The sequence below is a fragment of the Typha angustifolia genome, chromosome 8 (assembly GCF_048772165.1).
Source record: "Typha angustifolia cultivar Huaian chromosome 8, ASM4877216v1, whole genome shotgun sequence".
Lineage (NCBI taxonomy): Eukaryota > Viridiplantae > Streptophyta > Magnoliopsida > Poales > Typhaceae > Typha > Typha angustifolia.
The window spans coordinates 9,112,868-9,140,858 of NC_133246.1; the positions used below are offsets into that span (position 1 = coordinate 9,112,868).

At 34.8% G+C, this 27,991-nt stretch overlaps 2 protein-coding genes across 3 annotated transcripts in view; one reads left to right on the forward strand and one right to left on the reverse strand.

The window, feature by feature from the left end:
• Positions 1–8,446: 8,446 nt before the first annotated feature.
• On the forward strand, positions 8,447–9,060 carry LOC140764544 (uncharacterized mitochondrial protein AtMg00860-like). The gene is made up of 2 exons (XM_073103154.1): positions 8,447–8,514; positions 8,712–9,060. Exons 1-2 carry the CDS (start codon positions 8,447–8,449, stop codon positions 9,058–9,060), a joined length of 417 nt encoding a protein of 138 aa, XP_072959255.1.
• A 10,287-nt stretch (positions 9,061–19,347) lies between these two features.
• Positions 19,348–27,991, reverse strand: part of LOC140765307 (uncharacterized) — a 33,287-nt gene continuing 24,643 nt past the window's right edge. Inside the window, exon 3 of one of the 2 annotated variants that reach the window (XM_073104323.1) lies at positions 19,348–19,495. The gene's annotated coding sequence lies outside the window, so the exon portion shown is untranslated. Of the gene's footprint in view, positions 19,496–23,638; positions 24,090–27,991 lie in introns of those variants that run through there. The other variant, XM_073104321.1, reaches the window with a different exon arrangement.

Sequence of the window (27,991 nt, forward strand, 5' to 3'; positions counted from 1 at the left end):
GCATATTTTATCACGTATTTAATTAGACTGATCTGGGATATGAGTATATTGGTGATATATAGAGATGATTGGAGATGCTTAAACTATTATGATTTTATGTCGAATTGATCTGTAGCATGAGTATGTATGTGATATATGTACAATTTAGAGATTTCATCGCATCATATATTTCTTTTGACTTTTTACCACTTAAATTTCTGATATATATGACTTGCTATACTATTGGATAAAATGCATGTGATCTATCATTTAGAAGGAAATGCATGAGTTCTCATGGATAGGATAGTTGGTAGAAAGCATAAGGATACTTGAGCGGGCGCGAGGGTTAGGGCGTGTTTGGAGTTGATTGATCGCTTAACATAGTCACGATTCTGTGGCCATACATCCGAGGCCAGTAGTTTGCGTGTGTAGCAGACATTTGGACATATACCATTTGCCAAGGCATATGTGACGAGTTATCTTGCATTCCTCCAACCCATCCAACCTACCCTCTGAGATTGGGTCCATAACAAAATTACTATTTGCTCTATGATTATAAATAATGAGTAGGTGATAAATATAATAGAATTAAAGACCATATAATTAGATACTATTAGAAGTTTATTGGGGCCGCAGATTATTGAGGTCTTATTCGAATTCGAAGCGCTTCGTGATCTTCAACCAATTATGTGCTTCAATATAATTAACTAGAGTAAGCGCTATTTTAATTCATGAGTTGTAGGGAGGGACTTATGTCACCACAAACGGAGACTAAAGCAAGTGCTGGATTTGGATTTGGTTATGCCATTGAGGAAACATAATGGTTGTGGATGACTAATTTTTTGTGGGAACCCTTCAAACTAAAAGAGGAGGAGATGATCAGATTGGGCCAACCTTTTTCTAAGGATGATATGTCGAAAGTAGTTTTTGAGATGGCTAAGAACAAAGCTCTAGGCCTGATGCTCTCAGTATGGAGTTTTATCATAAATTCGAGGAGTTTATAATAGAATAATCTAGTGTGAATCTTTTATGATTTTTATGATGGTAAAAGAGGGTTATATAGACTTAATTATGCTATGTTAGTGTTAATTCCTAAGAGAAGTGCAGCAAAAAAAAAAAAAGTTAAGGAATATACACCCATTAGTTTCTTGAATTGTAATTATAAAATTATTAGAAAGATGCTGACTACCGGGCTTTGTAGTGTTATAGGAGATTTGACTAATGATTATCAGTGTATATTTATAAAATAGAGATATATGCTAGATAGTATGGCTTATGCAAATGAGACTATTTTTGGAGTTAAGAAAAGTAAAGAAAAGAGGTTTTAATCAAAGCTAGAATTTGAAAAGGCTTATGATAAAAACATGAGACTTTTTATTGAATGTTCTAAAGTGGAGAGGCTTCCTTGAGAATTAGATTGAATGGGTGTTGCAAGCGGTTATGACCGGCTGTTCAGCTGTTATGATAAATTGAGAGTTAAGTAAATATTTTTAGTATCAAAAGGGGTTGAAACAAGGGGATCCATTATCACTCTATCTTTTTGTGTAAATTACAAATGAGTTGCATAGGGTGAAAGACCAGGCCAAACAAGCAAGTTTACTAGTGGTTTTGGGATGATGCGAAGCTCAATGGAATTATTAATTTATAGTATGTTGATGATATGTTGATCTTCCTCAAAGCTGATGAACATGTTGAAATTTATCTTGTATTGTTTTGAAGTAGTGTCTGGATTGAAAATAAATTTAAATAAGAGCTCTCTAATTTTTATGGGAGAAGTCCTGGTAATAAAGAGAAGTTTGCGAACTTACAAAATTGCAAAGTTGAAAAACTGCTGATTAAATATTTTGGTCTACCTCTGTATGATAGTAAGTAGAGGAAGTGTGACCGGTTACCGGTTATTGATAAGATTAAGAAACAAACTGTGGGCTAGAAAGATAAACTACTCTGCTTAAGGGGGGGAATTATTCTTTTTAACTTTATCTTTAGAGTTCCATTTCTCTATACTATCTATCTTCTTTTAATATGCTGTGAAAATAAAGATTGGTAAATTGAGAAGAATTTCTTGTGAAAAGGCACCAAGGAGACTAAAAAGGGTTATTCCTTGATTCATTGGAAGAAAATTTGTACGAGGAAGGAATTTGAAGGAATGAAGATTATTGATTTAAGAAAATTTTATAAATCACACATTACATTTTACCTATTTTGTGACTCACCCTCTGTTTTTGAGGAGTTTGTAAATCAACTCTTAACTTTTTTCCTATAATTCTCATTTAACATCCTAGATTAACTTGAATAATATTAGTAAAGAAATATTTTGTTATAATATACTACATAATTTATAAATACCTAAATGACTTATCTTTTTCATCCTCTCATTGTTTTCCCAAAATAAATGAAGAGGAAGAGGAGGCGGAGGATGAGGAAGAGGAGGGGGAAGATAGAGGAAGGTGGCGGTGACGGTGACAAGAGAATGTGGTTGGAGAAGATAAAGGAAGATGGTAGAGGAGTAGAGAGGATAGGAGAAGAGGAGTGATGGGGGTATTTTAGTGATTTGGTTGATGTTAATTAGTCAAGATAACATCGGGGTGTTAAATGAGAATTATGGAGAAAAACGAGGGGTCAAATTTTAAAATCTTCAAAGATCCCGTGAATCACATAATAGGTAAAAATATAAAGTGTGATTTATAAAATTTCCTTGATTTAACTAACATGAATAGAGCTTTACTTGCAAAATGGTGGTGGTGTGTACTCAATTCTAAAAATCATCTCTAGACAAAAGTGGTCGTGCAAAGATATTATAAAAAGATTAAGGTGGAGTCCTTTCAACTTAATAGCTCTACAAGGGTATCTCCGTTTTGGAGAGGTAGAATTTTTGATACAAGTTCTAGTTGGGAAATATAGAATGGTAAAACTATCAAATTTTGGAAGGACATTTAGTGTTAGGAGTGAAATATGGCTATTAGATTGCTGAAGTTATTTGATATTGTGTGGAATGATAAAGTAACTATTCACCAAGTTCCTTGTCAACATTAACTATAGATAATCTACTAAGTAGTGCGAAGAGCGAAAATGCAGCTTATGTTTTTGTGCTCTAAAGAGAAGTCTATGGACCATCTATTTATGAAGTGTAAATGTATGAAGAAGATTATTAGTGGGATTAAGAGTGCTATTGGAATGATTAGTAATCCTAAGTATGCTAAACATTGATTCTTGGACATAATGTTGACAAGGAAAAAGGATCTTAATAATTGGATTCATATCTAGCCTGCTACCCTAATATAAAGTATGTGGTTGGAGTGAAATAGTAGGGTGTTGTTACGAATCGGCTTGATCTAATGCATTATGGTTTTGGACCAATTTGAGGACGTGACTCTTGAAGAAAACTGCGAATGATCTAACCATTGGATTTTGCTGAATTTTAAATATGTTGTTGCCCTTAAAAAGAGCTTTTCAACAATTAATATCGCAGGGTTTGGATAGCTAGATTTTAAGATATTGGTTGAATAGTGGCTGAAGGTCGGATGAACCCTAGCTTGTTAGCCCTTCAATGGTTAGATAGGTGCTAGGTTATTTTGGAGTAAAGGGGGAGAAGTTTCTATAGAAGAGGGGGATTAGGAATTAGAGGAAGCCGATCAAGGATTTGGGCGATGGAAGGAAGGAGATGGGAGAGGGTGCCAATGGCTAGGGCAAGAAAGAAAAAGATAAGGGGAATATTATCGTTCCAATTATCGGATAAACTTCAATTAGGATTTCCTCCATATATTTATATTTATAGAGGCTCATCCTTGGGACCCAAATAATTAAGTTAAAATCCTAACAAATAAAAAAATTTCGCCGCGATGCATTCGAATGTTCCTTATCATGTTCGAATACGCAAATACAGTTTTCTATCGTTGCGAACGTGTGTAGACATTCAAATGCGCAAATCACATTCTCTGTTTTTGTAAACGCATGCAGGCGTTCGTATGGCTTGTTCGAACACAAGCCATTGTATTTGAATGCCCCCCCAGCAAAAAAGCTTTATTTCTTTAAGCAAAAATCCAACTAGATAAAGAGGTTCATCCCAATGAACCCAATGTTATGAGTGAAACCATTATGACCGAGTCGTATCAAGTGTTTACAAAAAAACTGTAGAACATGGGAAGAACTACAATATAGAGTAACCTTAGTGTTCTTTTGCTAGGCAGGGTAGTAGGGAGAAGAAGCGGCAAAGAAGGCAGCCTAGTGAGTGGAGGTCATTAACTAGATGGTGGCGGCTTTCTTTGTGGGAGAAGGAATTATCTTTTCGGCTTGCTATACCTTACAAAACAATATGTGGTTTATGAACTAGAACCTGTATTTGATATGTTTGTAATTGGTGATCACTTTGTTTCGGATGTAGTGTTTTTACGTCTGGTTTAGCTGATGTTAGGATGTTATTTGATTAAGCTTTGGCGTTAACCAAACATAGCTGGTTTGAAAATAGAACTTCTTTCATCGGGAGTACGATTAAGTTTGGTTAATGTCATGCTCTGCTCGATCCCAATTTATTATTTATCCTTCTTTAGTATATATACCGTGGGTGGTTCAAAGGATAGATCAGTTAAGGAATAAATTTTTGTGGAAAGGTGTGGGGGACAATGCTCATGGTTATTACTTGGTCAATTGTAAGAGGGTATGCGAGAAGAGAGTATGGGGGCTTAGGGATTTTGGATCTAGCTGATGTAAATGTGGCTCTACTAGCGAAGTGGTGATCGAAATTGTTAGCCACTAAGAATCAGCATTGGGTAGGTATCATCTATTAACATTATTACAGGAGGATTAAGAAAGAGCATTTCAAGTTGCTAAGCTCTTACATGATTTCCCCCTTCCGGAGGGGTGTTATATAGACTGACCATTTTTTTTCCAAGCGGGTTATGTAGGAGTGTCGACAGTAAGGAAAATTCTAAATTCTAGAAAGATATTTAGATTGGAAAGTGTTTTCTTGCTACCTTGTTTCCTCGGTTGTTTAACATTGCTTGGGATGAAAATGTTAGACTCTTTGCTATTTGGAATGGAACGCAGTGGAACATTCATTATGGAAGGAACTTGGATGATTATTTGTTGCTTACTCTTTTGCAGCATTTGAATGGGTTACAATCTGATAGTAGTAGGAAAGACAGATTGGTTTGGTGCTTTGATGCATCAAGAGTATATATTCTTAATAATAGTGGTCAGATTTCTAGGATCATCCCGGGAATATGGAAGATGAGTATTTCTCTGAAAATCAAGATGTTTCTGTGTCTTGTAAGTAATAACAAAGCTTTAACCAGAGTCAACTTGGTGAAAAGTAATTAGGATGTTTACAATAAGGATGAGTTAGTCAAACATTTTATGTTAAAATGTAAGTATGCAAGAGAGGTTATGATTCAAGCAAAGCAGTATTGGGGTAGTTTTGCAGCTCCAAAGATGTGATTGATGACTGCTGGAAAGTAGGCTGTAAAAACAGATTGGAGGAGTCTCTGGAGGATTTGGATGGCAGCTCCACAATAATAATATTATTTGTTTACTAGGCAGGCTTCAAAGGTGAGGAAATGCAGAAGAAAGCTGAACTGTTGGTTTATGGGAGGAAGGTGATACAACTCGATCCATATTGGCTCCACTCGTGGTATTGGGTTCACTAGGATGAGCCTATTTATTTAGATGAGTTTTGTTAGAAGTATTAAAAGCATTTTTTGCTAAGGTGCGTTTGAACATATGGACTGTGTTCGACCAGGAATGCAAATGCCTGCATACATTCGCAAAAATAGAGAACGCAAATTGTGTGTTCTAACGGAATTGGGTCTTTTGAATACGATCGTTCGACCGTTTGCATATATTTGCATCGACAAAGAACTAAAATTTTGTGTTCAAACGTGATTGAGCGCGTTTGAATGTACTGCGGCGAAAGTTGTGGGCTTGTTAGAGTTGTTTAATTTAGTTGATGAGTCCCTAGAGTGAGCCTCTATAAATATATAGAGAAAACCTTAATTGGAATTTATCTTGGATAATTGAAATTGGCTTTGGCCTTTATCTCCTTTTCAACTTGTCTCTAGCCATTGGCGCCCTCTCTCACCTCCTTTTTTCCACCGCTCAAGTCTTTGGTTGGCATCCTCAGCTTCTAACCCCCATCTTTTATAGAAACTTCTCCCTCTTCACACCAAGGAGTTTATTGACTATCTAGCCATTGGAGGGTTATCAAGCCAGGATTTAATTGACCTTCGGCCACTGTTTGGTCGATATATTGAGATTTAACTATCCAAATCCTGTGATCTTGGATTAATTAGAAAGCTCTCTCCAAGAGCAATAACATATTCAGGAGGATTCGTTAGTTAGATTGTTTGTAGATCCCTTCGGAAGTTATGAGCTTCATCGAGTTCAGAACCATTGTGGATCATATCAGTCCAATTTGTAACAACTAGTATCAGAGTCAACGTTCCTCGGACCGTCATAGCTACCACAAGATCAAAGGCGGCTACATAAGCAAGCAATCAAGGCTTGGAGACGGACCACATGGCTCCGTCAAGATCTCCATCTCCATCGCCTTGGGATGAGTAGAAGGAGCCCTCACATCAACCAAGGATCCAGCAACAAGAGTCGCTTCACCGAGAATGCGAGAACGGATGCGACAAAATGCTACAACCCTACACTGTTCAAGTTGATTTTCCTAAATTCAGTTGTAGTGACCTGTTGGATTGGATTTATAGGGTGGAGCAATTCTTCACTTATCAAGGGGCAAGTTAATTACCAAAAGGTGCTTCTAGCCTCATTCCACCTTGAAGACGTAGCGGTGAGATGGTTTCAAGCAGCGCATCACACGTGCGCTTTTGCCACTTGGGAGGAGTTCACTGGCATGCTTTGTGTTCGTTTCAGACCCTCCAACTATGAGGACTTCCAAGCCACCTTGACGAAGCTTAACCCAAAAGGCCTTTGTAAGAGTCTATCAAGAGGAGATCGATTGCATATATTGATTTGATTGCAGTTTACTGCATTCTTTGGTTGTTCGCTGTTCAAGAATTCTTGTTTAGGCACTTCATATCATCCATGCATAGTGTTTTGATCTAAGATTTCAATTCTTCCACGTTTTAGCAGTAGCATATTGTTCCATGGAGCTAAGGATTACCATTACAAATGTAATTAGCATTTTTGGCATTAAAAGATATTTTGGACCTGTAATTAGTCCACAAAATATTACTAATTCTGCAACAAAACCACGCATTCCGGGTAATGCAAGAGAAGCCATCGAGAAGCTACTGAACATGGTAAAATTTTTTGGCATTGGGAATTTATTTGTTTCGATATTTCCAGAATATGAGTGTGTGACTTGCTATAATTGATCCTATTGATAATACATAGAATGGACCTGTTATCTCTATTAAGAAGATTTTATCTCGTCGGATATTTATTCTAGTATTTGGAGCATGGATCAAAAGAATTAGCAATCAAATCTACGAGTGGTCAGACTTGGCCCTTAAAAGCACTTTTGTCTTCGGGCTTTGTTGAGATATTCAAGCAGAAGTCAAGGCATCTTGTCCTATTACCTTGTTGGAAGCCTTCTCAGTAGCTCAAATGATAGAAAAGAAGATAAAAGAGTTGAAAGCGACTCACTGTCCAACATGGGGCACTAGCAACCTGCGCGTTAACCCTAGACCACCGGTCTCGGGTGTGGCATGTTCTGGGTGAGTTTGGCCAAACCTCAATTGGCCACACCCACCATGGACAGGCCTTGACCCTAGGGGATAGCCACGGATGATGGGACGAGATTGAAGATCTCGAAAGGCTTATGCCGACTCCACACTAGGGGATATCCTTTCCAACGGCTTTGATGTGATTATCGGTGATGGCACTATGTTGAGAACGGAGGGCATATGCCGCAAGGTCCAACTGCAAATTTAGGGCCATGTCTTCCGAATTGATCTTTACCCGTTGGCTCTACAATGAGCCGACTTGGTGCTTGAGGTGTAATGGCTTCGGAATCTTTGATCGATCACCTTCAATTTCACCACCATAGCGATGGAGTTCAGTCATGAAGGCCAACCGATCCAACTATTGGTTGCATCAAGCATGGAAGCAAAAGGGGCACTGCAGTCTCAAAGGGGTTGCTGAAACTTGGGTGCCACGGGTTCCTCGTACAACTCATCAAAGAGGCCAAGGATGTGGACGATCCAGCACACTTACCCACTGATTTAAAGGCTGTTTTGTAGGAATTTGAAGATGTATTCTAGCAGCCACATGGATTGTCTCCACCTAGAGCACAAAACCATCACATCAAGATCATGCCAAGGCAGGTCCAGCAAATGTGAGGCCATACTAAGGTCCAAGAGATGTTATTCGGCAGGGTGATAGGACCAAGTCGAAGCTCCTATTCTTCACCGATCTTGCTCGTGCAGAAGAAGGATGAATCATGGCGGTTTGTGCGGACTATCTAGCTCTCAGTTCCATCATCGTCAAAGACTAGTATCCCATACCGATGATTGAAAAGTTGTTCGATGAATTGGCAGGTGCATGTTACTTTTCAAAGCTGGATTTGAGTGCGAGGTACCATTAAATCAGAGTCGAACTATCTGTTGTGAACAAGATGACGTTTAGAACTCATGATGAGCACTACGAGTTCCTCGTTATGCCTTTTAGTCTTACAATGCTCCCGCCACCTTCCAAAGCTTAATAAATGATACCTTTAGGCCTCATTTGAGGCAATATGTGTTGGTAATCTTTGATAATATATTGGTATACAGCTGTACATGGGAGGAGCATTTGCGACATCTTTGGACGGTACTTGGCCTATTGCGACAACATGAGTTGAAAGCAAAGGACTCCAAGTGTTCATGGGGGCAGCAAAGCATCGACTACCAGGGCCACATTATATCTAAAGATGGCGTGGAAGCAGACCCTAAGAAGATCCAAAGCATGGTGGATTGGCCGATGTCCAAGACTACCAAGGAGCTACGCAGTTTCCTCGGTTTAACCAGCTACTATCGTCGGTTTGTGGCGAACTATGGTAAGGTTACGGCTCCCCTCACGGCCTTGTTGCGAAAGATTCATTCATATGGACGAACAAAGCAAGGGAAGCATTTGAAGCCTTGAGAAGACGATGATCTCAACCCCGGTCCTTGCTTTAGCAGATTTTTACCAAACCGTTCACCATTGAGTGCGATGTGTTCGGAGTCGGCGTTGGGGCTATTTTAATATAAGAAGGCAGACCCATGGCCTACATGAGCAAGGCTCTTTCCGAGCGTTCATAGTTTCTATCTATCTATGAAAGAGAGATGCTCGCCATCATCCATGCTATTACTAAATGGAGGCTTTATCTCATCGGGTGACGCTTCACGATCCGCACCGATCAAAGGAGTTTGTCATACTTCCTTGGGCAGCGCATACACACATAAGCCTAGCAAAGGTGGGTGTCTAAGCTACTTGGTTACGACTACGAGTTGGTGTATAAAAAGGGGATCAAAAATAGTGCCCCTGATGCCTTATTTAGGTGCCCGAATCCAGCCGAGTTGGCGACGATTTTAGTGCCAATTTTTTCTTTTTTCCAGCAGCTGTGGGAGGTCTACAAGAACGATTCGAACACTATGAAAATGTTGGACAACCTTGCTACAAATCCCAGCTGTATGCAAGGAGTGGTGGTGAAAGACGGACTCTTGGTGGGCAAAGGCAAGATCATTGTTCCAGCTGACCATCATTTGCGCTTGGAGTTAATACACCACTTCCATGACTCCCCCATAGCTGGACATGAAGGGGTGTTGCCCACCTATAAGAGGCTGAGTTAGAGTTGCACATGAGCTGGAATGAAGAAAGATGTACAAGCCTACGTCAAGGCTTGTGAAATGTGTCAAAGAGCAAAGATGGAGTCAGCAAAACTTGCTGGATTGCTACAACCGCTTTCGATTCCAATGAAGGTTTGGGAGGATGTCACCATGAATTTCATTGACAGTCTACCAAGGCCAAAGGACATTCCAATATTGGTGGTGGTAGATCGTCTCAACAAGTATGCATATTTTTCAGCTTTGGTGCATCCTTACACGACAAAGAAGGTCATGGAGGTTTATGCGCATGACATGGCCAAGATGCATGGTATGCCAAAATCGATTGTTTTAGATCGTGATCTTATTTGTGAGTCAATTTTGGTAGGAATTCGTTGTGCTCCAAGGGACTATCTTCCGTATCAATTTAGCCTATCATCCTCAAACGGATGACCAATCCGAGGTGCTGAACCGTTGCTTAGATACTTTATGGTGCTTTGTCGGCGAGCGATCACGGTAGTGGTTATCTTATTTGTCATGGGCTGAATGGTCATACAATACGGCCTTTCATTCGGCCATTGGCATGACCCCGTTCGAGGCCATCTATGGACAGTCATCTCCAACCTTGCATACATACTCGCCATTGGCTCGAGCTGACCAAACTGAGGTAGATGCAGTTTTGCAAGATCGTGATGAGGTGTTGAGGAGACTTAAGATCCACTTAGTGGCCGCCTAAAATCGGATAAAGCAAGTCTATGACCAGCGGCACCAAGAGAAGTCCTTTTCAATTAATGATTGGGTCTACATCAAGCTCCAACCATATCGGTAAAGCTCGGTCAGACCCATTCCTAATCAAAAGTTGGCTCCAAAGTTTTATGGACCGTACCAGGTAATTGAGAGGATTGGGCCAATGGTGTACTGCTTAGACTTACTTGAGGAGGCGTGGATACATCTAGTTTTTCACGTCTCGAGCCTTAAGGCTCGAGTCCCCCCTACCAAGTCGATTGGAGCTATTCCACTCGAGCCAACAATGACTGAAGTTGACGAGTTCGAATCCGAACCGAGTAATCCTATTCTAGTTCGGATCCTAGCTTCTACATCAATTTCTCCCCCTTCATACCAAGGAGTTACCTAAGCATCTATCTAGCCATTGGAGGGCTATCAAGCTAGGATTTAATTGGCCACCGTTTGGTCAATATCTTGAGATCTAACCGTCCAAATCCAGTGATTTTGGATCCATTGGAAAACTCTCTCTAAGAGCAATAACATATCTAAAATTCAGGAGGATCCGTCCATTAGATTTTTCACAGATCTCTTCGAAAGTTATGAGCTTCATCGAATCTAGAACAATTACGGATCGGATCAGATCAGTTCGTAACAAAGGGAACCATCACAATCAAAGATGATTAAACTTGTTTATGGTGTTTTATGTTTTATGTTTTCTTATTTTGTAATGGACACGAGATAATACAATTCCTCACTGTTGTTACGTGATACTGTTATGTGATTGGACAAGGTGTACAAGGGTGAAAAATGTTGTATCTACAATATTAATAACATCATTAAGGTCACTAATAAAAGATTGGAGTTGTATCATGTCATTAAGGGAACTAATAAAAGAATGTACTTTTGGAGAATTCATTTTTCTCACAAATGTGAAATTTGAATTTGCCGACTTTTTCTTTGCAACTGAAGTTGCTGTCACTGTATCAAGCATGTTCACAAAACTTGAATGTTAGGTTTTTTTTTACTTTAAGCTTGTTAGAAATTATTTTTGCAGTCACAAATTCGCTCAACAATATTAAGCTATTCTAAGAAGACGTCATATGTTGCATCTTTCTATTTAAGGGATAATTCCCTTTTCACCCCCTGAACTATCACTCATTTCGACAATAATCCCCTGAACTTTTTTTTGATATATATTGATCCCCTGAACTATCAGAAATATCCCACTTGACCCTTTCCGTTAGGGTTCCGTTACTCATTTCCGTCCATAAATTACTATGTGCTAGTCATGTGACAACTAAATAGTTAGAATACCCTTATATTCATGTGACAACTTAAAATAGGCTTTTATAATAACCAAAATACCCTTAGATAGCCAATTAAAACCCTCTCTCCTTCTCCAATGACCTCAATTCCAACAATTTTTCTCTCAAAATCTGCTGCATCCCAACCCTTTCTTCAATCTTTCCACCCTCTTCCCCTTCCACCACTTTCTGCCATAGAGGCGGAGGCAGCGGTTCTAGTTTTGCGCTTTGGGATCATCTTGCGGGCATCAAAGGAGAACCACGATGGGCATCAAAAATTGCTGCGATAGATCTTCTTGTATATGGCGACGAGGTTTTCGTCTTAGAATGGGACAACCTATCAAGCACAGTTAATTTGGCCTTTGGATGGCTTCTAAACTGTGATGGCATGAGCTTGTGAAAATATTCGACATATATATATGGAGAAAATTGAAGTGAAAATAGAGAATTACTTACGAGAGGTTCGAAGGCTTCTCGATCCATTTGTGCTTGGAAAAAGAAGACATTCAATAAATCAGGAGCACTTCCATGATTTCTTCAAGCAAGTACATAGAATTTGATGGCAAAAAGAGGAAGATGAAAAAGAAAAGTATACCCTATCCAAGTGGTATTCCCCTTCAGCATGATCGGTTTCCTTAGGCTAACACCTATAAAACGAAGAACATAGAAGCTAAGCAAGAGATTGACATGCTTGAAATGATAATCTAGTGGGCTTCATGGGAAGTTGAAAACAGGGAAAGAAAAATTAGTTTGCTGAGCAATTCTGACCTCGTAATCAACCATGGAAATGGCAAGGAGCGTAATGGCCAACACAATAAGCAGCTTAGCCATAACCATTGTTGGCGAGGAGGACGAAGAGGATGACGTTGAAGGACCAGAGGTTGGCTTTGGCCCCATCGTAGCCCTTCTTGTCGATGACCTCGAGCGCCATGTAGGCTAGGGTGCTGCACATGGTGTGGAGGAGGCCGTCTGTGCACGCGTAGCCTATGAGGGCAGAGAGCCTGAAGTCGACGATCTTCCCAGTGTCGTTAAGGATAAGGTTCTCCAACAATCTTTGGGAGAATAGGATGCAGCAGATTTTACATTGTGAGATCGATGTTAGATTTGGGAGAAAATGGTGGAGGGCAATAAAGGAATTTTTTTTAAAAATAAAATATTTAATATTAGCTAAGCCACTTAGTTATCCTGTTATTATAAGTGGAGGAGCAATTTGATCAATTTACCAATTTCGTCAACGACATCAGGCGGGTGAGATATTTATAATAGTTCAAGGGGTCCATGTGTACCAGAAAAAGTTTAGGGGGTCATTATGGAAATGGGTGATAGTTTAGGGGGTGTAAAGGAAATTATCCCTCTATTAAATTCAGAAGTTGGATATCAATGTCATTGATGTGACCAAGAGTTATTTCTCAAACATTGTAGTCAAGGTTGTCATCCTCCTCTTTATCCCTAGCATTGGTTACTAAGAGCTCTGATGATGTGAACTAAATTAGATCGGATCATATCATGAGGATATTGGGCTTCATGAATTGAGTCTATTTATTTTTTAATTAATTTATATTAATCTCTTATGTAAATCCTTAAGGTAAGTCTAGTTATATCATGTAAGCTCTTAAGATAAGTATAGTTAAGTTATATGAGCCACTAAGACAAATTTAATTAAGTCATGTAAGCCTCTAATGTAAGTTCTAATTCGAGGTAGATAAGTCTTTTAAGGCTAAGTCCAAATATGACTCATTCTACCAACCTCTATATATAGAAGGGCCGAGTTTCTTTGTTTATTCATTTAAGTATCCAAGAATCAAAGTATTGAGAATTAATTGAGTTTAATTATTTTCTTATTATTGTATTTACCGTTTTATAGTAATCATTAGGTCATCTTTACCTTTCTAGGAGTAGATTATAGCTGTAGAACCTCCAAGCTTTCAAACCCTAGCCATCACATTCCTCCAGCAACCACCCTATTATATTACTGTCAACCACTACTCTTGGTCATCCGCCACCCTTCGACGACTACCGCAACATCGAATATTTACTAATCTGTCCTGTTTTGACCTCCATCTACTATTTTATTTATATTTTTTTTCATCCCAACCTTTGATTTAGGTGAAACCAAAATCATTAGAACTCTATAACTCATGAGGTTAGCACCACCTAAATTTTCATGATTTTCTTATGTTCGAATTGATCTAGATCTAGTTCGTAACATTGGTATCAAAGCCGACGTTCCTCGAACGATGATTAAGATGTGATCCAAGACAAATAAGGAAGGAGCGACCATAAATGATCAAGAACTCATCTCCGTTCCTATGGGAGTACCTTCGGCACCCCATCCACCACCAGCAACTGTCGACGACAAGCCATAGCGTGGGCAAAGGCATTTTTAAAAGAATTTCAGACGAATCAAAGGAGAGCTCCGAAAAGATTGAGAAGGCTCTCCAAGCCTTGACACAGCTATTCTGGTCGTTACGACTACCCTGCACTGCCAACACTATTGGACACGATAGAATCTAACTAGCTATGGATAGAAAACTCCACCTATGAGGGAGGTGGAGGGAAGCCCCAAACCGCAACAACTATGACTCCTCCAGCCGTTGAAGTGAACCCCCCACCACTGCAGACCTAGGCCGCCGGAGTAGCCGATAGAGATAACCCCTAAGTCGTCTTCCCCACCAGCGGTGGAAGCTAGGACCAAAAACCTAGCTTTCCAATTTGAGAGTGACGGAAGGTATGGAAACCACCATGGATACCTTGAGGACAAGGTGGTCAGAATCATAGTGGATTGAAGCGAACCATGTCAGATAGGATCGCATCATAAGGACATTAGGCAAGTATAGTTAAGTCATATAAGTCACTAAGGCAATTTCAATCAAGTCATATAAGCCTCTAATGCAAGTCATAATTCGAGTCATATAAGAGGAGGCTAGGCTTCTTTATTTATTTATCTAAGCATCCAAGCATCAGAGTATTGAGAATTAATTGAGTTTAATTATTTTCTTATTATCGTATTTATCATTTTATCATAGCCGTTAGATTGCCTTTATCTTTCTAGGAGTAGATCATAGTCGTAGAACTCCAAATTTCCAAATCCTAACCACCACCTTCCACTATACAGCCGTACACCACCATCTTTGACCATCCGCTACCCTCTAACAACCGCTGCAATGTCGAATATTTATCAATATGTCCTGTTCTAACATTTCTCTACTATATATATATATATATATATATATATATATATATCTTTTGATCTCAATATCTAATTTATGTGAAACTAAAACTATTAGAATTCTAACACGAGGCTATCATCACCTAAATCTTTATAATTTTCTTACGTCCAGATCAGTCTAGATCTGATTTGTAACATCTGAAATTCAATTTCACGAAAGGATAACCGATGTGGAATGCCTCATGCAAATTATGCAAGTGTTGTAATGAATGAATTTTTCAAGATTCACATTCTATGATGTTGTTAGGGCTAATATTCCTTGCTTTTGTATCTTCCTCGCGATTTCATATGGAACCTCATTGTGGATATACTCTGAACTCAAAAGAATCGTTCCGTCTGTGAAAACTTTTTCATAGAAAATTTATAATATTTACAAGGCATAGAAGATGATGATTAGTTACGCCTTGCATCTAGATCTTCCTTTATTATAATATTGTCATGGGGAAAATTAATAAATAGGATAGAAGAAAACTACTAGTCACAAAAAATGCAAGTTAGAAGGAACATAGGAACCTATATGATGATACAATATACAAAATAAAAGTTGTAATGGGTTCTCAGTGAAAAATCACCTATCTCATGAAAATACAACAAGAATAATTACTTAATTAATCTACTTGCTAATTTGCACTAAAAACACTTGATTTTTATTTTTGTCACTCATACTCATTTTTTGTTTTCTTTGCACATGAGGCTTAATCCTCTTTTCATTACAACTTTTTCTATACTGAGTATCTCATGAAATGCCATAGGTAGAGAAAGCAAGATTTTTCAATTAAAGGTAATATGATTGGACATTGTAAGAATTGAGAGAGCTACTTCTTCTTCTTCTTCCATGTATATTTAATCTTCTTCTTTTTCTATTATTCCAAGTAGGGATTTGTTTTCATCATCTTGTCCCACTCTCGTTCGTTCATTATATTTGTAAGAATGACACATTTATCTGCCCGCAATGTGAAGATTCGCTTCACAATAAGAGTGTTATTATTTTGAACGATAAAAAGAAATTTTTACATTATAAGTATGGTAATATCGTTCATACAAGTGTAAGCAGATAATATAATTTGTTAAAATTGAAGTTGAAATTCTTCAAAATAAAACGAGTCGCTCTAGGTGAGCTTGAAGTTGACTTGAAATATCTATTCCTTTCAAACAACCATGATATATTTGTCGATATCTTCAAAAATAGTGACAATCTAGAGATGCATAGTTGATCAACGTTATTCTATCGAGTTATACAAAATATTTGGAAGGAGGATACAGAAGAATTTTTCAGCATTATTCGATTGAGCTATATTATGTTCATAGTTCGTGATTACATTGAACACATGTAGCAAAATTATTTTGCTAACTTAGAATAAAAGAAGTTACTAATTAACAAATTTCATACCTTAATGACGAAATTCATAATTTAGCAACAAATTTCATAATTTAACTATGGTTTTCATTAAGAATAGATGAAATTCATTAATATTCGACATAAATAGGAAAAACGTAAATAATTTACATATTTCCTTTATTGACTAAGAGTATTCTTATTTTAGGACAATCCAAGTGCAAAATTTGATGAATGAGCAACATATAATTTCACATGTTCTAAATCTTTGTAATATTAACTTGAATAATTTAGAAGTAGATGGGTCGTCTCATCTCAATCATCATCCTGCTAATTAGCCCTTTGACCTAAATAGATAGTATGTACCTAAAGGTGAGGTTAACTTTTCTATACGTGATTCTTATAATATATCATAGCAAATATTATTGATTTCTATGACAACAATGAAAAACTTGATGACAATCTTGGTGAAGAACTTACCATTGATTATAATAGTCCATCTTTAAATGACGAAACAAATTTAATCTTCACGAAAATCTGTTATCTTTGATTCTATTGGTCCATCTTTAACTGATGAAGGTAATGTGCGAACAAACTTGTGGATTCAACCTTATTGTGAGCATGAACAAAATTCAAGTAACCTTTCTATAAATATGTCCATGTTAACTGATGGGTTGTTCAAATTTGCTTTACAAAGTAATAGTTTAATGACTATGTAGTATGTACAACATTTAGAAATTCGTAAAACTAAAGTGCCACAATATATCACCTCGTAAAACTGAAGTGCCATAATATATCACCTCAGATGATCTTTTTATAGGATAAATGCTTCGAAACTTATTAGAGTTTATAAAAGCACTGAAATCATTTACTATCAAGTGTAAATTGAATTAAAGTCTATTAGAACTAATATAAGATTCTTGATTCAGCTTAGAGGAATGTCCATGTAAAATAAAAGCTATAAAGTTACTGTGTTGATACATTCGGGATAAAATATCTTATTGAACAACACACATGTAGTAGAGGATTATTTGAGAGAGATCATAAGCAATGCATAAGTTTACTCATATGTAATAAAATGCGTAAGTAGGTGCTGGAGAGTACCAAAGCATGCATGCCAAAGATGATTTAAGTTGACATTCAAAAAAAGTTAGTGTTTTAGTAGGTTACTATAAAGCATATTGTGTTGAACAAAAAAAAAAAAAAAATGAAAAAGATCCATGATAGCTATGAGGAATTTTATAAGTGGTTACAAAGCTATCTCCATAAGCTTAGAAAGAGAGATCATGATACTGTAATAAAACTATAATAGGTCGACTTTGGACATTTTAAGCATGTATTTTAGGCTTTAGGTGCATCCTTGCATTCATTCAAATCATATTTGCGGCCATTGCTCAGCATCGATGCTATTCTTTTAATTGGAAAATATAGAGATTGCTTACTTATTGCAGCTAGTTTGGATGCCAATAATCAAATCCTTCCAATAGCAGTGTGTGGTTGAAACTAAAAACACTTCCAATAGCAACTAGTTTTTATATCTTCAGAGATCAATTGAACTCTTTGAGTTAATGACGATATTTTCAGATAGGGAAAAGGGACTAATTCATGTAGTAGATGTTGCATTTCTAAAAGCTTCTCACGGATATTGTATGGTGCATCTCTCCTGAAATCTTCTAAATACTCTAAAAGTCTCCTCAATACAATAAATTTTAGGCAACAACAAAAGTATCCTCAATATTATACTTACATAAGTAAAATTTTTACAAGTATGTTAGCTAATTATTATTTTCCAAGAAGAAGATACTCTACACTGATAACTAGTATGACCAAAAACCTAAATAATATTATTCGTGAGTCGAAGCTATGCCTATAAAGTATTTGACAAAGATCATAAGACAAATGATGATTGAATACTATTTTAATCGAAACGCCCTTGCTAAAAAAATACAATACTTGTATGATAAAAAATTTGAAGATGCTATAGACATTTCTCATGAAAATGCTCGATTTGATAATATTATTCCCATCTTATGTTTCTAAATTCCGAATCAACACTTTTGATGGAAGTTATGTTGTGAACATTGAAAAAAAAACTTATAATTATTGTGGGTGGGATATCCTTGAAATTTCATGCACACATAATCTTGCTATGCTAATCTTTATGCATCAAGTTTAAGATTAAGTACCAATTTCGTTAGCATACTAATAAATTTTTATTGTTTCTGCGTCCCGTCAAAAGTAAAGATACAATAGTTTTTTTTATACAAAAATGTTGACACAATAGTAATATAGATCATCTCTTTCTATATAATTGAAAAGTATCCTAAAACCTACAAATTTTCTCTTTTGATAACCTTCAAGAGCAGAAAAAGAGCCAACAAAATCATAAGGATCTTCACAAAGGAAAAGTCCTTGTCGAAATGAAAAGACAATATATTATGTGTTTCCTAGTCGGCTGATTTTTTAGGATATAAAAAATATTCTAGAAATTAGTAGCCTTGAAGAGCTGAAATTTATTTAAAATCAACAGAATGCTTACAAATATTACTAACTAATCTTCTTAACGTGAACTAAATTTTAGTGTAGATTTTGTCTTTTCTTCTTCGACGCATTCTTTATCTTTATCTTCATCATCCTCCTTTTTGTTTGTTTATTCATTCTGCTTCCTTCTTTTATTAAACCACCTGCTACTATTAATAAAATATATTAAAGGGATTTGATAGTGATAAATTAATATCACCTGCCAACTAACTTATTTACATTTCATCTGCTAACCAACTTATTTGCATTTAATATCGTCTATCAACCAACTTATTTATATAATACTCTATTAGATTAAATATATTTTACCCTCATGTACTTTACCCAAAATTACTTTACCCCCATATATTTTAAAAAGTTTCAAACCAGTCCACGTATGTACGACTAAAGTAATATCATTAGACTTTCTGTCTAAATTAATGTGGCATGCCTAAATAGTTTTAAAAACCAAATGGCAAGCTCAATTCCCTCGTTCTCTAGTTTCTTATAGACAAAAAATGTCCCTCCCCTCTTATATAAGCCTTTCTCTAATATTTGATACCCAATTTTCTTCTCTTCCCTTCTTTTCCACCCATGGCCTCTTCCATTGCTTCTTCACAGTCTCGAAAACCTTAGTTAAGCAAGAAGATGAAGTTGCCTACACAAAAAGAATAAATCAAAACCCTATCAGGATTTGCCTAACAAATCAACAAGTATTTCAGTCCCATAATCGTGCCTCATTAATTTAAATAGAAAATCTAACAGTAATTTACTCGTAAGTACATAGACTAATTTAAGACTTTTAAAATATAGATGGGTAAAATAAATTTAGGCATAAATGCAGGGAGATAAAATATATTTAACAATACTCTATTTTATTACGTACTTTAATGTACACAAGTCTTACAATAAAAACAAATTTCATCCATCAACAAACTTCATTAATACCATCTTCAAAGTAAGATCTTTATTTCAACTCGAATTAACTTATTAACGACTTTCATTCTTATAATATGATTCTTGTGACAATAGAAATGAATATTATTGTTTTTGATTTAGTGTAAGAAGTAACAACAGATTAAATGTTGCCCCGTAAGAGATTATCATAATAATTTTCTTTTGCTATTTTTACTGAGATAATACATTTGATCATACCAATGAAAGAATAATAATAAAATATTATATTATATTAACTAGAAAGACAACTTATTATTAAGCACGATCATAACAAAGTCGACTATGTTAGTACATAAACACGTGCAAGGTAACATACGCCATGTTTTTCTTTTACAATTTTTCATATCCAAACTTTAGTTCCCCGATCCACATAGTTCCAATTTATTCATTATTTGCTTAATTACCATTGTTATTAATATAGCTACAAAAATCATCACTTAACAATATTATATTATGCATATCTTCAAATATCTTTTTTTTAATTATTATAAATTTGGTTTACATACAAATTACTTACAAATATATTGCACAAAGAATACGATACATTACAAATTTTTATATAGAGTAACAACAAGTAATCTCTCTGTCATGCTAACTTGCAATAACTGTAAAATATTACAAAACTACAACTCATCCTTACGGACATAATACTAAAAATATCATTGGCTCTTATTTTCTTCTTCCTTTTTATTTTCACTTTCTTATAGTTTTTCAAGCGGATATACTGAAGGAGCAATACTGCAAACATCTTTGACGTATCTGTTGTATAATCTTGAAACGAATAAACAATACTACAGACTTCTTTGATTAGCAATAGCTCTAACTTGTCCTGCTATTACCGGGAACAACCTTATATCCTTGCTCCACCATTGGATAGACATCTCCAACATTAGTTGGAATTTGAATGTAATTCTTCTTAAAGACCGTGTCTATGTTGTTAAATTTTTTTTAAAGAAAGAGATATAAAATGCTGCTATAAATAGTTATTATCCAATTGGATATTCTTACATCTATAATCCTTGGTACGTTGAGAGTGGTAATAGAGTGAAATTTAAACAACAATACTGCATTTGGATTTATCTAACAATAATTGCAATGTTGGAATGAGAGATCTATTAAGAAAATAGTTCGCCTATTTTAGGTGTGTAAAAGTCTTCGACTCTAGTGCATTTTGGAATAGAAATCTATCATCCATCATTGCAATTATATCTTGTTCATATGTTGAAAGATATATGAGAAATTATTGACATCCTATGATGGATTTACATTTTCTATTGATATAAGCATTCAATGATAGGTTCAGAGCTCTATAAAGCCCAAACTTCCTTGGTTAGATAATGTCAGTATTGATTGGTCTCCTTGGACAAAGAAAACCTACGAAAATTACAAACATTCAAATTCTACTAAGGATAATGCTTTCTCGATAACCCAGGAGAAGACTAAAGCATACTAGGTTATTTTTGCTTCCCCTGAGGTACCGTTAGTCCAATTCTCACCGCTTTTGCCAACCATATTTTCTAATCCAATAATTATAGGACCCCATGTCGGAGCTTCTGCATAGGATGGAGTTGCTCATAATGAAAAAGTGCAACAACTACATAGATAGCAAAAATCTCTTTCAGCATAGCATGGTCTAGTTTTAAAAGACATAACCAACGAATTGCCTCCTATTTTGACATCTTCAATTGTATAAGGTGTGGCCCCTCACTTTGAGGATCATCCTTTGAACACTACTCTCATTTAGATCTATGCTAAAGTACTACTTTGCCTTAATATTCTAGATCATGTTAATAAGCCACATGCTTAATATGCTTCCTTTTCTATAGAGCTACATAAATTATATACTTGTATTGTTGATGCACAATATAAATATATTTATCTTGTTTTGTGTCACTGTTTACCTCTTCATAACAATATCCTAACCAATTTCGAAGTTATATTACGTAGTTCATGATTAATATTGATCTCATCCCCATAAAAAGAGGCAACCTTTGCAATTTTATTAATAAGTTATCTTGTTATTAATGTGCATTCCCATTGAAAATGTAACAAATATGTTCATAAATATATTGACAAATTTTGTGGTTTGAGTACAAAATTTGAAATTGTTATTCAACTAGTCAATATCAAGTGAACTTCATAAATTTCTTAATTTGCAAATATAATAATAACTTCTTATAAAATGGCTACTTATATTACAACTTTCATAAATATAATAACTTTCATTTATTATAATTAATTATACCATTCCTTATAAACTTTGTCACCTTCACAAATATAATAATAATTTTCGCTCTTTGACCAACCATTATGATATAATTCAGACTAGATCAGATCATCTCGAAAGACATTGGGCTCAATGGATTGAGTCTAGTTATCTTATTTGCTATTTGATTTAGTTAAAGCCTTAGTAGGTTAGGATTTTATTTAATTAGCTAAATCTAGCTCTGCACAGTTTTGAAAAAATATTCACCGAATATTCTATAAACATTTGAATAATATCAAACCAGTTGAATAAGATCATCAACCTCCAAATCTACAACTTTTGTATTTATGACTTCTCCAGATTCGAAATCTATCTAAGGCAAAATAAAGGGTTTAATCCGAGAAGATAAGAAAGACTAGTTTAGTTGATTTGTTAGGATTTTAACTTAGTTGTTAGTTTGTTAAGGGTTTAACTTAGTTGTTTGGGTCTATAGGATGAGCCTTTATAAATATATGGAGGAAACCCTAATTGAAGTAAAGATCTGATAATTGAAATCGGCATTGTGTCTTTATTTTCTTCTCAACTGTCTCTAGCCATTAACGCCCTCTCCCACCTCCTTTCTTCCATCGCCCAAGTCTTTTGGTCAGCTTCCTCTAACTCTATATCCCCCTTTTCTACAACAACTTCTCCCCCTTCATACCAAGGAATTAACCTAACACCAATCTAGCCATTGAAGGGCTAACAAGTTAGGATTTATCTAACCTTCGGCCACTGTTCGACCGATATATCAAGATCTAACCATCCAAATCCTGCGATCTTGAATTTGTTGGAAAGTTCTTTTCAAGGGCGACACCATATCCAAAATTCAGAAAGATCCAACTGTTAGATTATCCGCAGCTTCTTTCAAAAGTCACGTCTCCAATCTAATCCAGAACAGTTACGGATCGAATCAAGCCGCTTCATAACACATTCATGTTATTCTCCATTATACATTGAATAACTTATATCATATTGTCTAAATGCAGTTACAAATTTATTTATTTTGGGCAATGGCAACTAATTTGAAAAGTTTACAGTCCCTAATACAATTTTCTTCCTTCTAACGCCCCTCCAAACATGATATCATATATTTATGGTACTAAAGTACGCATCCATTTGTTGACCCATCCCAACTATAACTGTAATTGAGTTATTTAAATATCTCACTACAACCACCTAAGTAAATGATGTGATGTAAAAAAAATATTTACCATTTTCCTTGCGACCTATAGTGTCACGCAAAGAATTGTAATGAAAATGCCCTTCCATTATTATATGCCAACCACCAAAGATGTCAATGGTTGCAAATATGAAGAGTGAGAGTGATAAACCAATACTTTACATTATTTTCTATTGGATAATTTTTAGTAAATCCATCAACTATTAAGTCATTCTATAGTTAAACCCTCTAATCAATAAGTGTCGATGAAAATATACTTTAGTTGTACAAACCAAGATCTCTTAATTGTTGATTGAAACAATTAACCACTTCATCATTAATTAGTTCGTAATTACTTAATAGATGAAGCTGATACTTTTCTACTATTGCTTGATCATCTTTCCAAACAAAGACACCTGTATCAAGAAATGAAGCATCCATTTAATCAAACATTTGTCATTTTCCATTAGAAATTGTGTTCCAAAATAATCAAAAGTGACTTTTCTTTTTCTCTTTTGCATTGATGGATGATAGATTCCCTAATGGATCGCTCATTCTAATGAAAGAAAAGAATATTTGTTAGATAGATCCAAATGCAGTATTGCAATTTAAATTTCATTGCATTACCACTCTCAAGATACCAAGGCTTCAAGATGTAAGAGTCTCCAATCGCCGAATAGCAGCCCTTTATGACAGCATCCTGCATCTTCCTCCTCGAAAAAAGTTCAACTAAATAGACACTGTCTTTGAGAGTGTTGTATTCAATTTCCAACTAATGTTGGAGATATCCATCCAATGGTGAAGCGAGGATATAAAATTGTTCCTAATAAAACATTGTTGTTGATCGAAGAAGTTTGCAGTACTGCTCCTTCGTTATATTCACTCGAGGAACTACAAGAAAAAGTAAAAATAAGATAAAAAAGAAGAAGAAGAAGAAAGTAAATAATATTTTATCTGCAAGACTGATTTGTAGCTCTACAAAATTATTTTTAGAGGTGCAAAATATTTTACAAATATTACAAGTCAACTTGGCAGAGAGAATACTTGTCGTTGTTCTATAGAAAAAGCTAATATGTGGTACCGTATTCTTCATGCAACATATTATAAGTATTTTGCTCGTAAACCAGATTTGCAATCTTTTTGAAAAAAATTAGATATTTTGAAGATGTGTAAAATATGTAACAAAGATCACCTAACTAACAACCACATAAAACACGACGTATGTTACTTTGCACATGTTTATATATTAACATAGTCGATATGTTTATACATTAATGTTGAAACCAAAAGCATAATGATCTAGTTAGTCGATAAACATATGTAAATAATATACGTCACATTCTATATAGTTCTTAGCTAGGTGATATTTGTTAGACATTTTATACATCTTCAAAATATCAAATTTTTAAAGATGTGGTAAATTTGCTTTATAGACAGAATAATTCATTGGTTTAGGATTTGATTAAATGTCATAAATTTCTCTACAATATTTTCTTACTATTATGTCATTAATATGATGAAATATATTACCTCAATAATACTAGCAAAAAGAAATTGTCATAACCTTTTACAGGACGACGTCTAATCTATCCTTACTTCTTATAGCAAATAAAAAATTGCGATATTCGTTTATACTATAATGAGAATCGTACTTTGATAATGATATTTGTTAATATGTTAGTTCGAGCTGAAATATAAATCTTATTGTAACGAGCATTTCTTCTTTTATACCTGGTGGCCAAAATTCTCATGATACACTGAATATATAGCTAGCTATATTTCTCGTGTGAAATATCTCTCATAGAACTCATAGCAATTAAAATGTCTAAAGCTTAACGTAAACATGTGTGCACGGAATTCCAAGAATATCCTACTCGCGGCAGCTACAAATTCTTTTTTCAATATTCATAATATAAATTCCATTAAAGGTGTTTGATCTAGAACTCAAAAATTGAGGGCAGAATACATTGACAAATCGAGCTACAATTATGCTTATAGACTGTGTTTCTACTTAATATACTACAATATTTTGTTACTATTATACCATTGGTATGATGACATGTATTACCTCAACAACAATAGAAAAAAAACATTATTATGATTACATCTTTCAGGACAACGTCTAATTTGTCAATAATTCTTACACTCAATCAAAAATAGTGAAAGTCGTTCATAAGTTAGTTCGAAATAAAATATTAATCTTGCTTTGCAAGTGGTATTGGTTTATATATGAAATTCATTCTTATTGTAAAACTTAGGTACATTAAAGTACGTAATAAAAAAGAGTATTATAAGATTAAGTTGGATGGTAGGCGATATTAAACATAAATAAATTGCATTAATAAAGGAAGTTGAACAAACAAACAAACAAAAAGGAGGAAGACAAATATGAAAAATGTGTCAGAAGAAGAATAAGAGACAAAAGTTATACCAAGAATTGGTTCACGATAAGAAAATTAATTAGTAATATTTATAAGTATTATGTCAATTTTAAATACTTCTTAGTTCTACAAGACTACTAATTTCTGAAAAATTTTATATATATTAAAAAATCACCACACGAAAACATATAGAGCATGCAATCTTTTAATTTCAACAAGGACTCTTCCTTAGCAAAGATATTATGATTATGTTAGCTTGTTCTGTGCTCTTAAAAATTATTAGGAGAGAACAATTCTTGACTTACAGGTTTTAGGATTTGCAATACTTTTCAATTGTATAGAAAGAGATATTATGTAATATTATTGTGTAAACATTTCTTTTTCTTATTTAAAATTATTATATCTTTACTTTTGCCAAGACGTAGAAGCAACAAAATTCGTCAATATGCTAATGAAATTGATACTTAATATACTATAGTCATACTTAACAATGACCGTCTTTCTGCTTGACCTAACAGAATTCGTGCTTAAGATACTAACTTTCTTGATATGCTTGAAGCATCTTAAATATTAGTAAAACAATTGACCATTAAACACATCATGCATAAAAAATATTTAATCCTAAATACATCATGTATAAAAAATATTTAATCCTAAACACATCATACATAAAACTTCCTAAACACATTATATATATATAACACATTGATTCCATAACACATCATGGACACACCATATGTACATTTAAATAGGTTGATGCGTTATAGTAGGTAATTATAGGCTTCCACTACAAATTGCCTAAGAATCATCATCCGCTCAAAGGGTCTAATTGTTACCCCAAAATGATGTAAAAATTATTTGGAAATGCATCATCCACTGCACAATCAATCCCTTTTGTATATCTGATAATATATCGTAGTCCACGTAAAAAATTTAATTAATACCCAAAAATATAAAACTCAGGTCCTTCAATTAGTGTTTTCAATTTTAGCCATTTTAGGATTTGATTATTGGCATCCAAACTAGCTATAACAACCTCTATACTTGCTAGTTAAAAACCAAGTGGCAATGTCACCGCTACAAGTGTGACTTGAATGAATGCAAGCTCGCACTAAAAACCCAAATTACGTACTGAAAACGTTCAAAGTCAACCCCTTGTAGTTTCATTACAATATCAGGATCTATTTTTTAAGCTTGCGAAAATAGCTTTGCAATCACTTGTAAGATTTATCATAACCGCCAAAGATCTCTTCTATTGCCTTCTGTTTTATGCGATAGGCCTATAGTAACCTACTTAAATATCAAATATTTTTTGCACGTCAATGTGAATCATCTTCAATGTGTGTACTTTCAGTACTCTTCAACACTTGCTCACACTCTTCATCATGTATGAATAAACTTGTACAAGCAGATTACTTAAATTCTACTCATGCTCACCATAAAGTTGGATACACAAGTTTGTCGGCACATCATCTTTACCGATTAGAGGTGGATCAATTAAATCAAAGACAAGAAATTCCTTATAAAGATCTATTTCATCATTTAAAGACAAATCAATAAAATCAATCAAAGAAAATTCTTCACGAAGATTGATAGATTGTTATCAGGTTTCTCATTGCCATCATGAGAATCAAAATATTTTGCTATGATAATGTTAGGAGAATTAAGTATAGGAGAATCAACCTCATTATCAAGTATATACTATCTATTTAGATCAAAAGGCTGATTGAGATGAAATGAATTCATTGAATTTTGCACCTAGATTGTTCTAAAATATTAATTACTCTCATTCAATAAAGAAATTACGTAAATAATTTACATTTTTTCTATTTATGTTAAATATTAAAGAATTTCACCTTTATTTATCAGAAACCATAGTTAAATTACGAAATGTTTAGCTAAATATGCTTACAAACTATGAACATAATATGTTAACTCACTCTGATAAATTATTCTGTTTCCTCGTTCCAAACATTTATATAACTGGATAGAATAACGGTGACATATTATACATATCTAGAACATTATTATTTTCAAAGATATCAACAAATATATTATAATTGTCCAAAGAAAATAGGTACTTCAAATCAATTTCAAACTCACCTAGGAGAGATTCACATTATTTCGAAGAACTTCGACTTCAATTGAATGATACTAGCAATATAGTACAAAAATCTCTTCTTATTATCTAAAATAATAACATTGTTATAGTAAAACAAAATCCTCATGGTCAGATAAATGTTCTAATTCTTACAAATATAATGAATAAACGAGGGCCGAACAAGATGATGAAAACAAATCCCAACTTTGAATAACAGAAGAAGAAGAAAAAGAAAAAAAATAAAACATACATGGAAAAAGAAAAGGAACAAGAAGAATTAGCTTTCCTCATTCCTATAATATCCAATTTTA

What these genes read in the sequence shown, in the direction of transcription:
- LOC140764544 (XM_073103154.1), top strand. Translation starts at nt 8,447, where the DNA reads ATGATTGAAAAGTTGTTCGATGAATTGGCAGGTGCATGTTACTTTTCA. An exon ending in AAGCTGGATTTGAGTGCGAG is followed by an intron (nt 8,515 to 8,711) that starts GTACCATTAAAT and finishes ATTGGTATACAG; the next exon opens with CTGTACATGGGAGGAGCATT.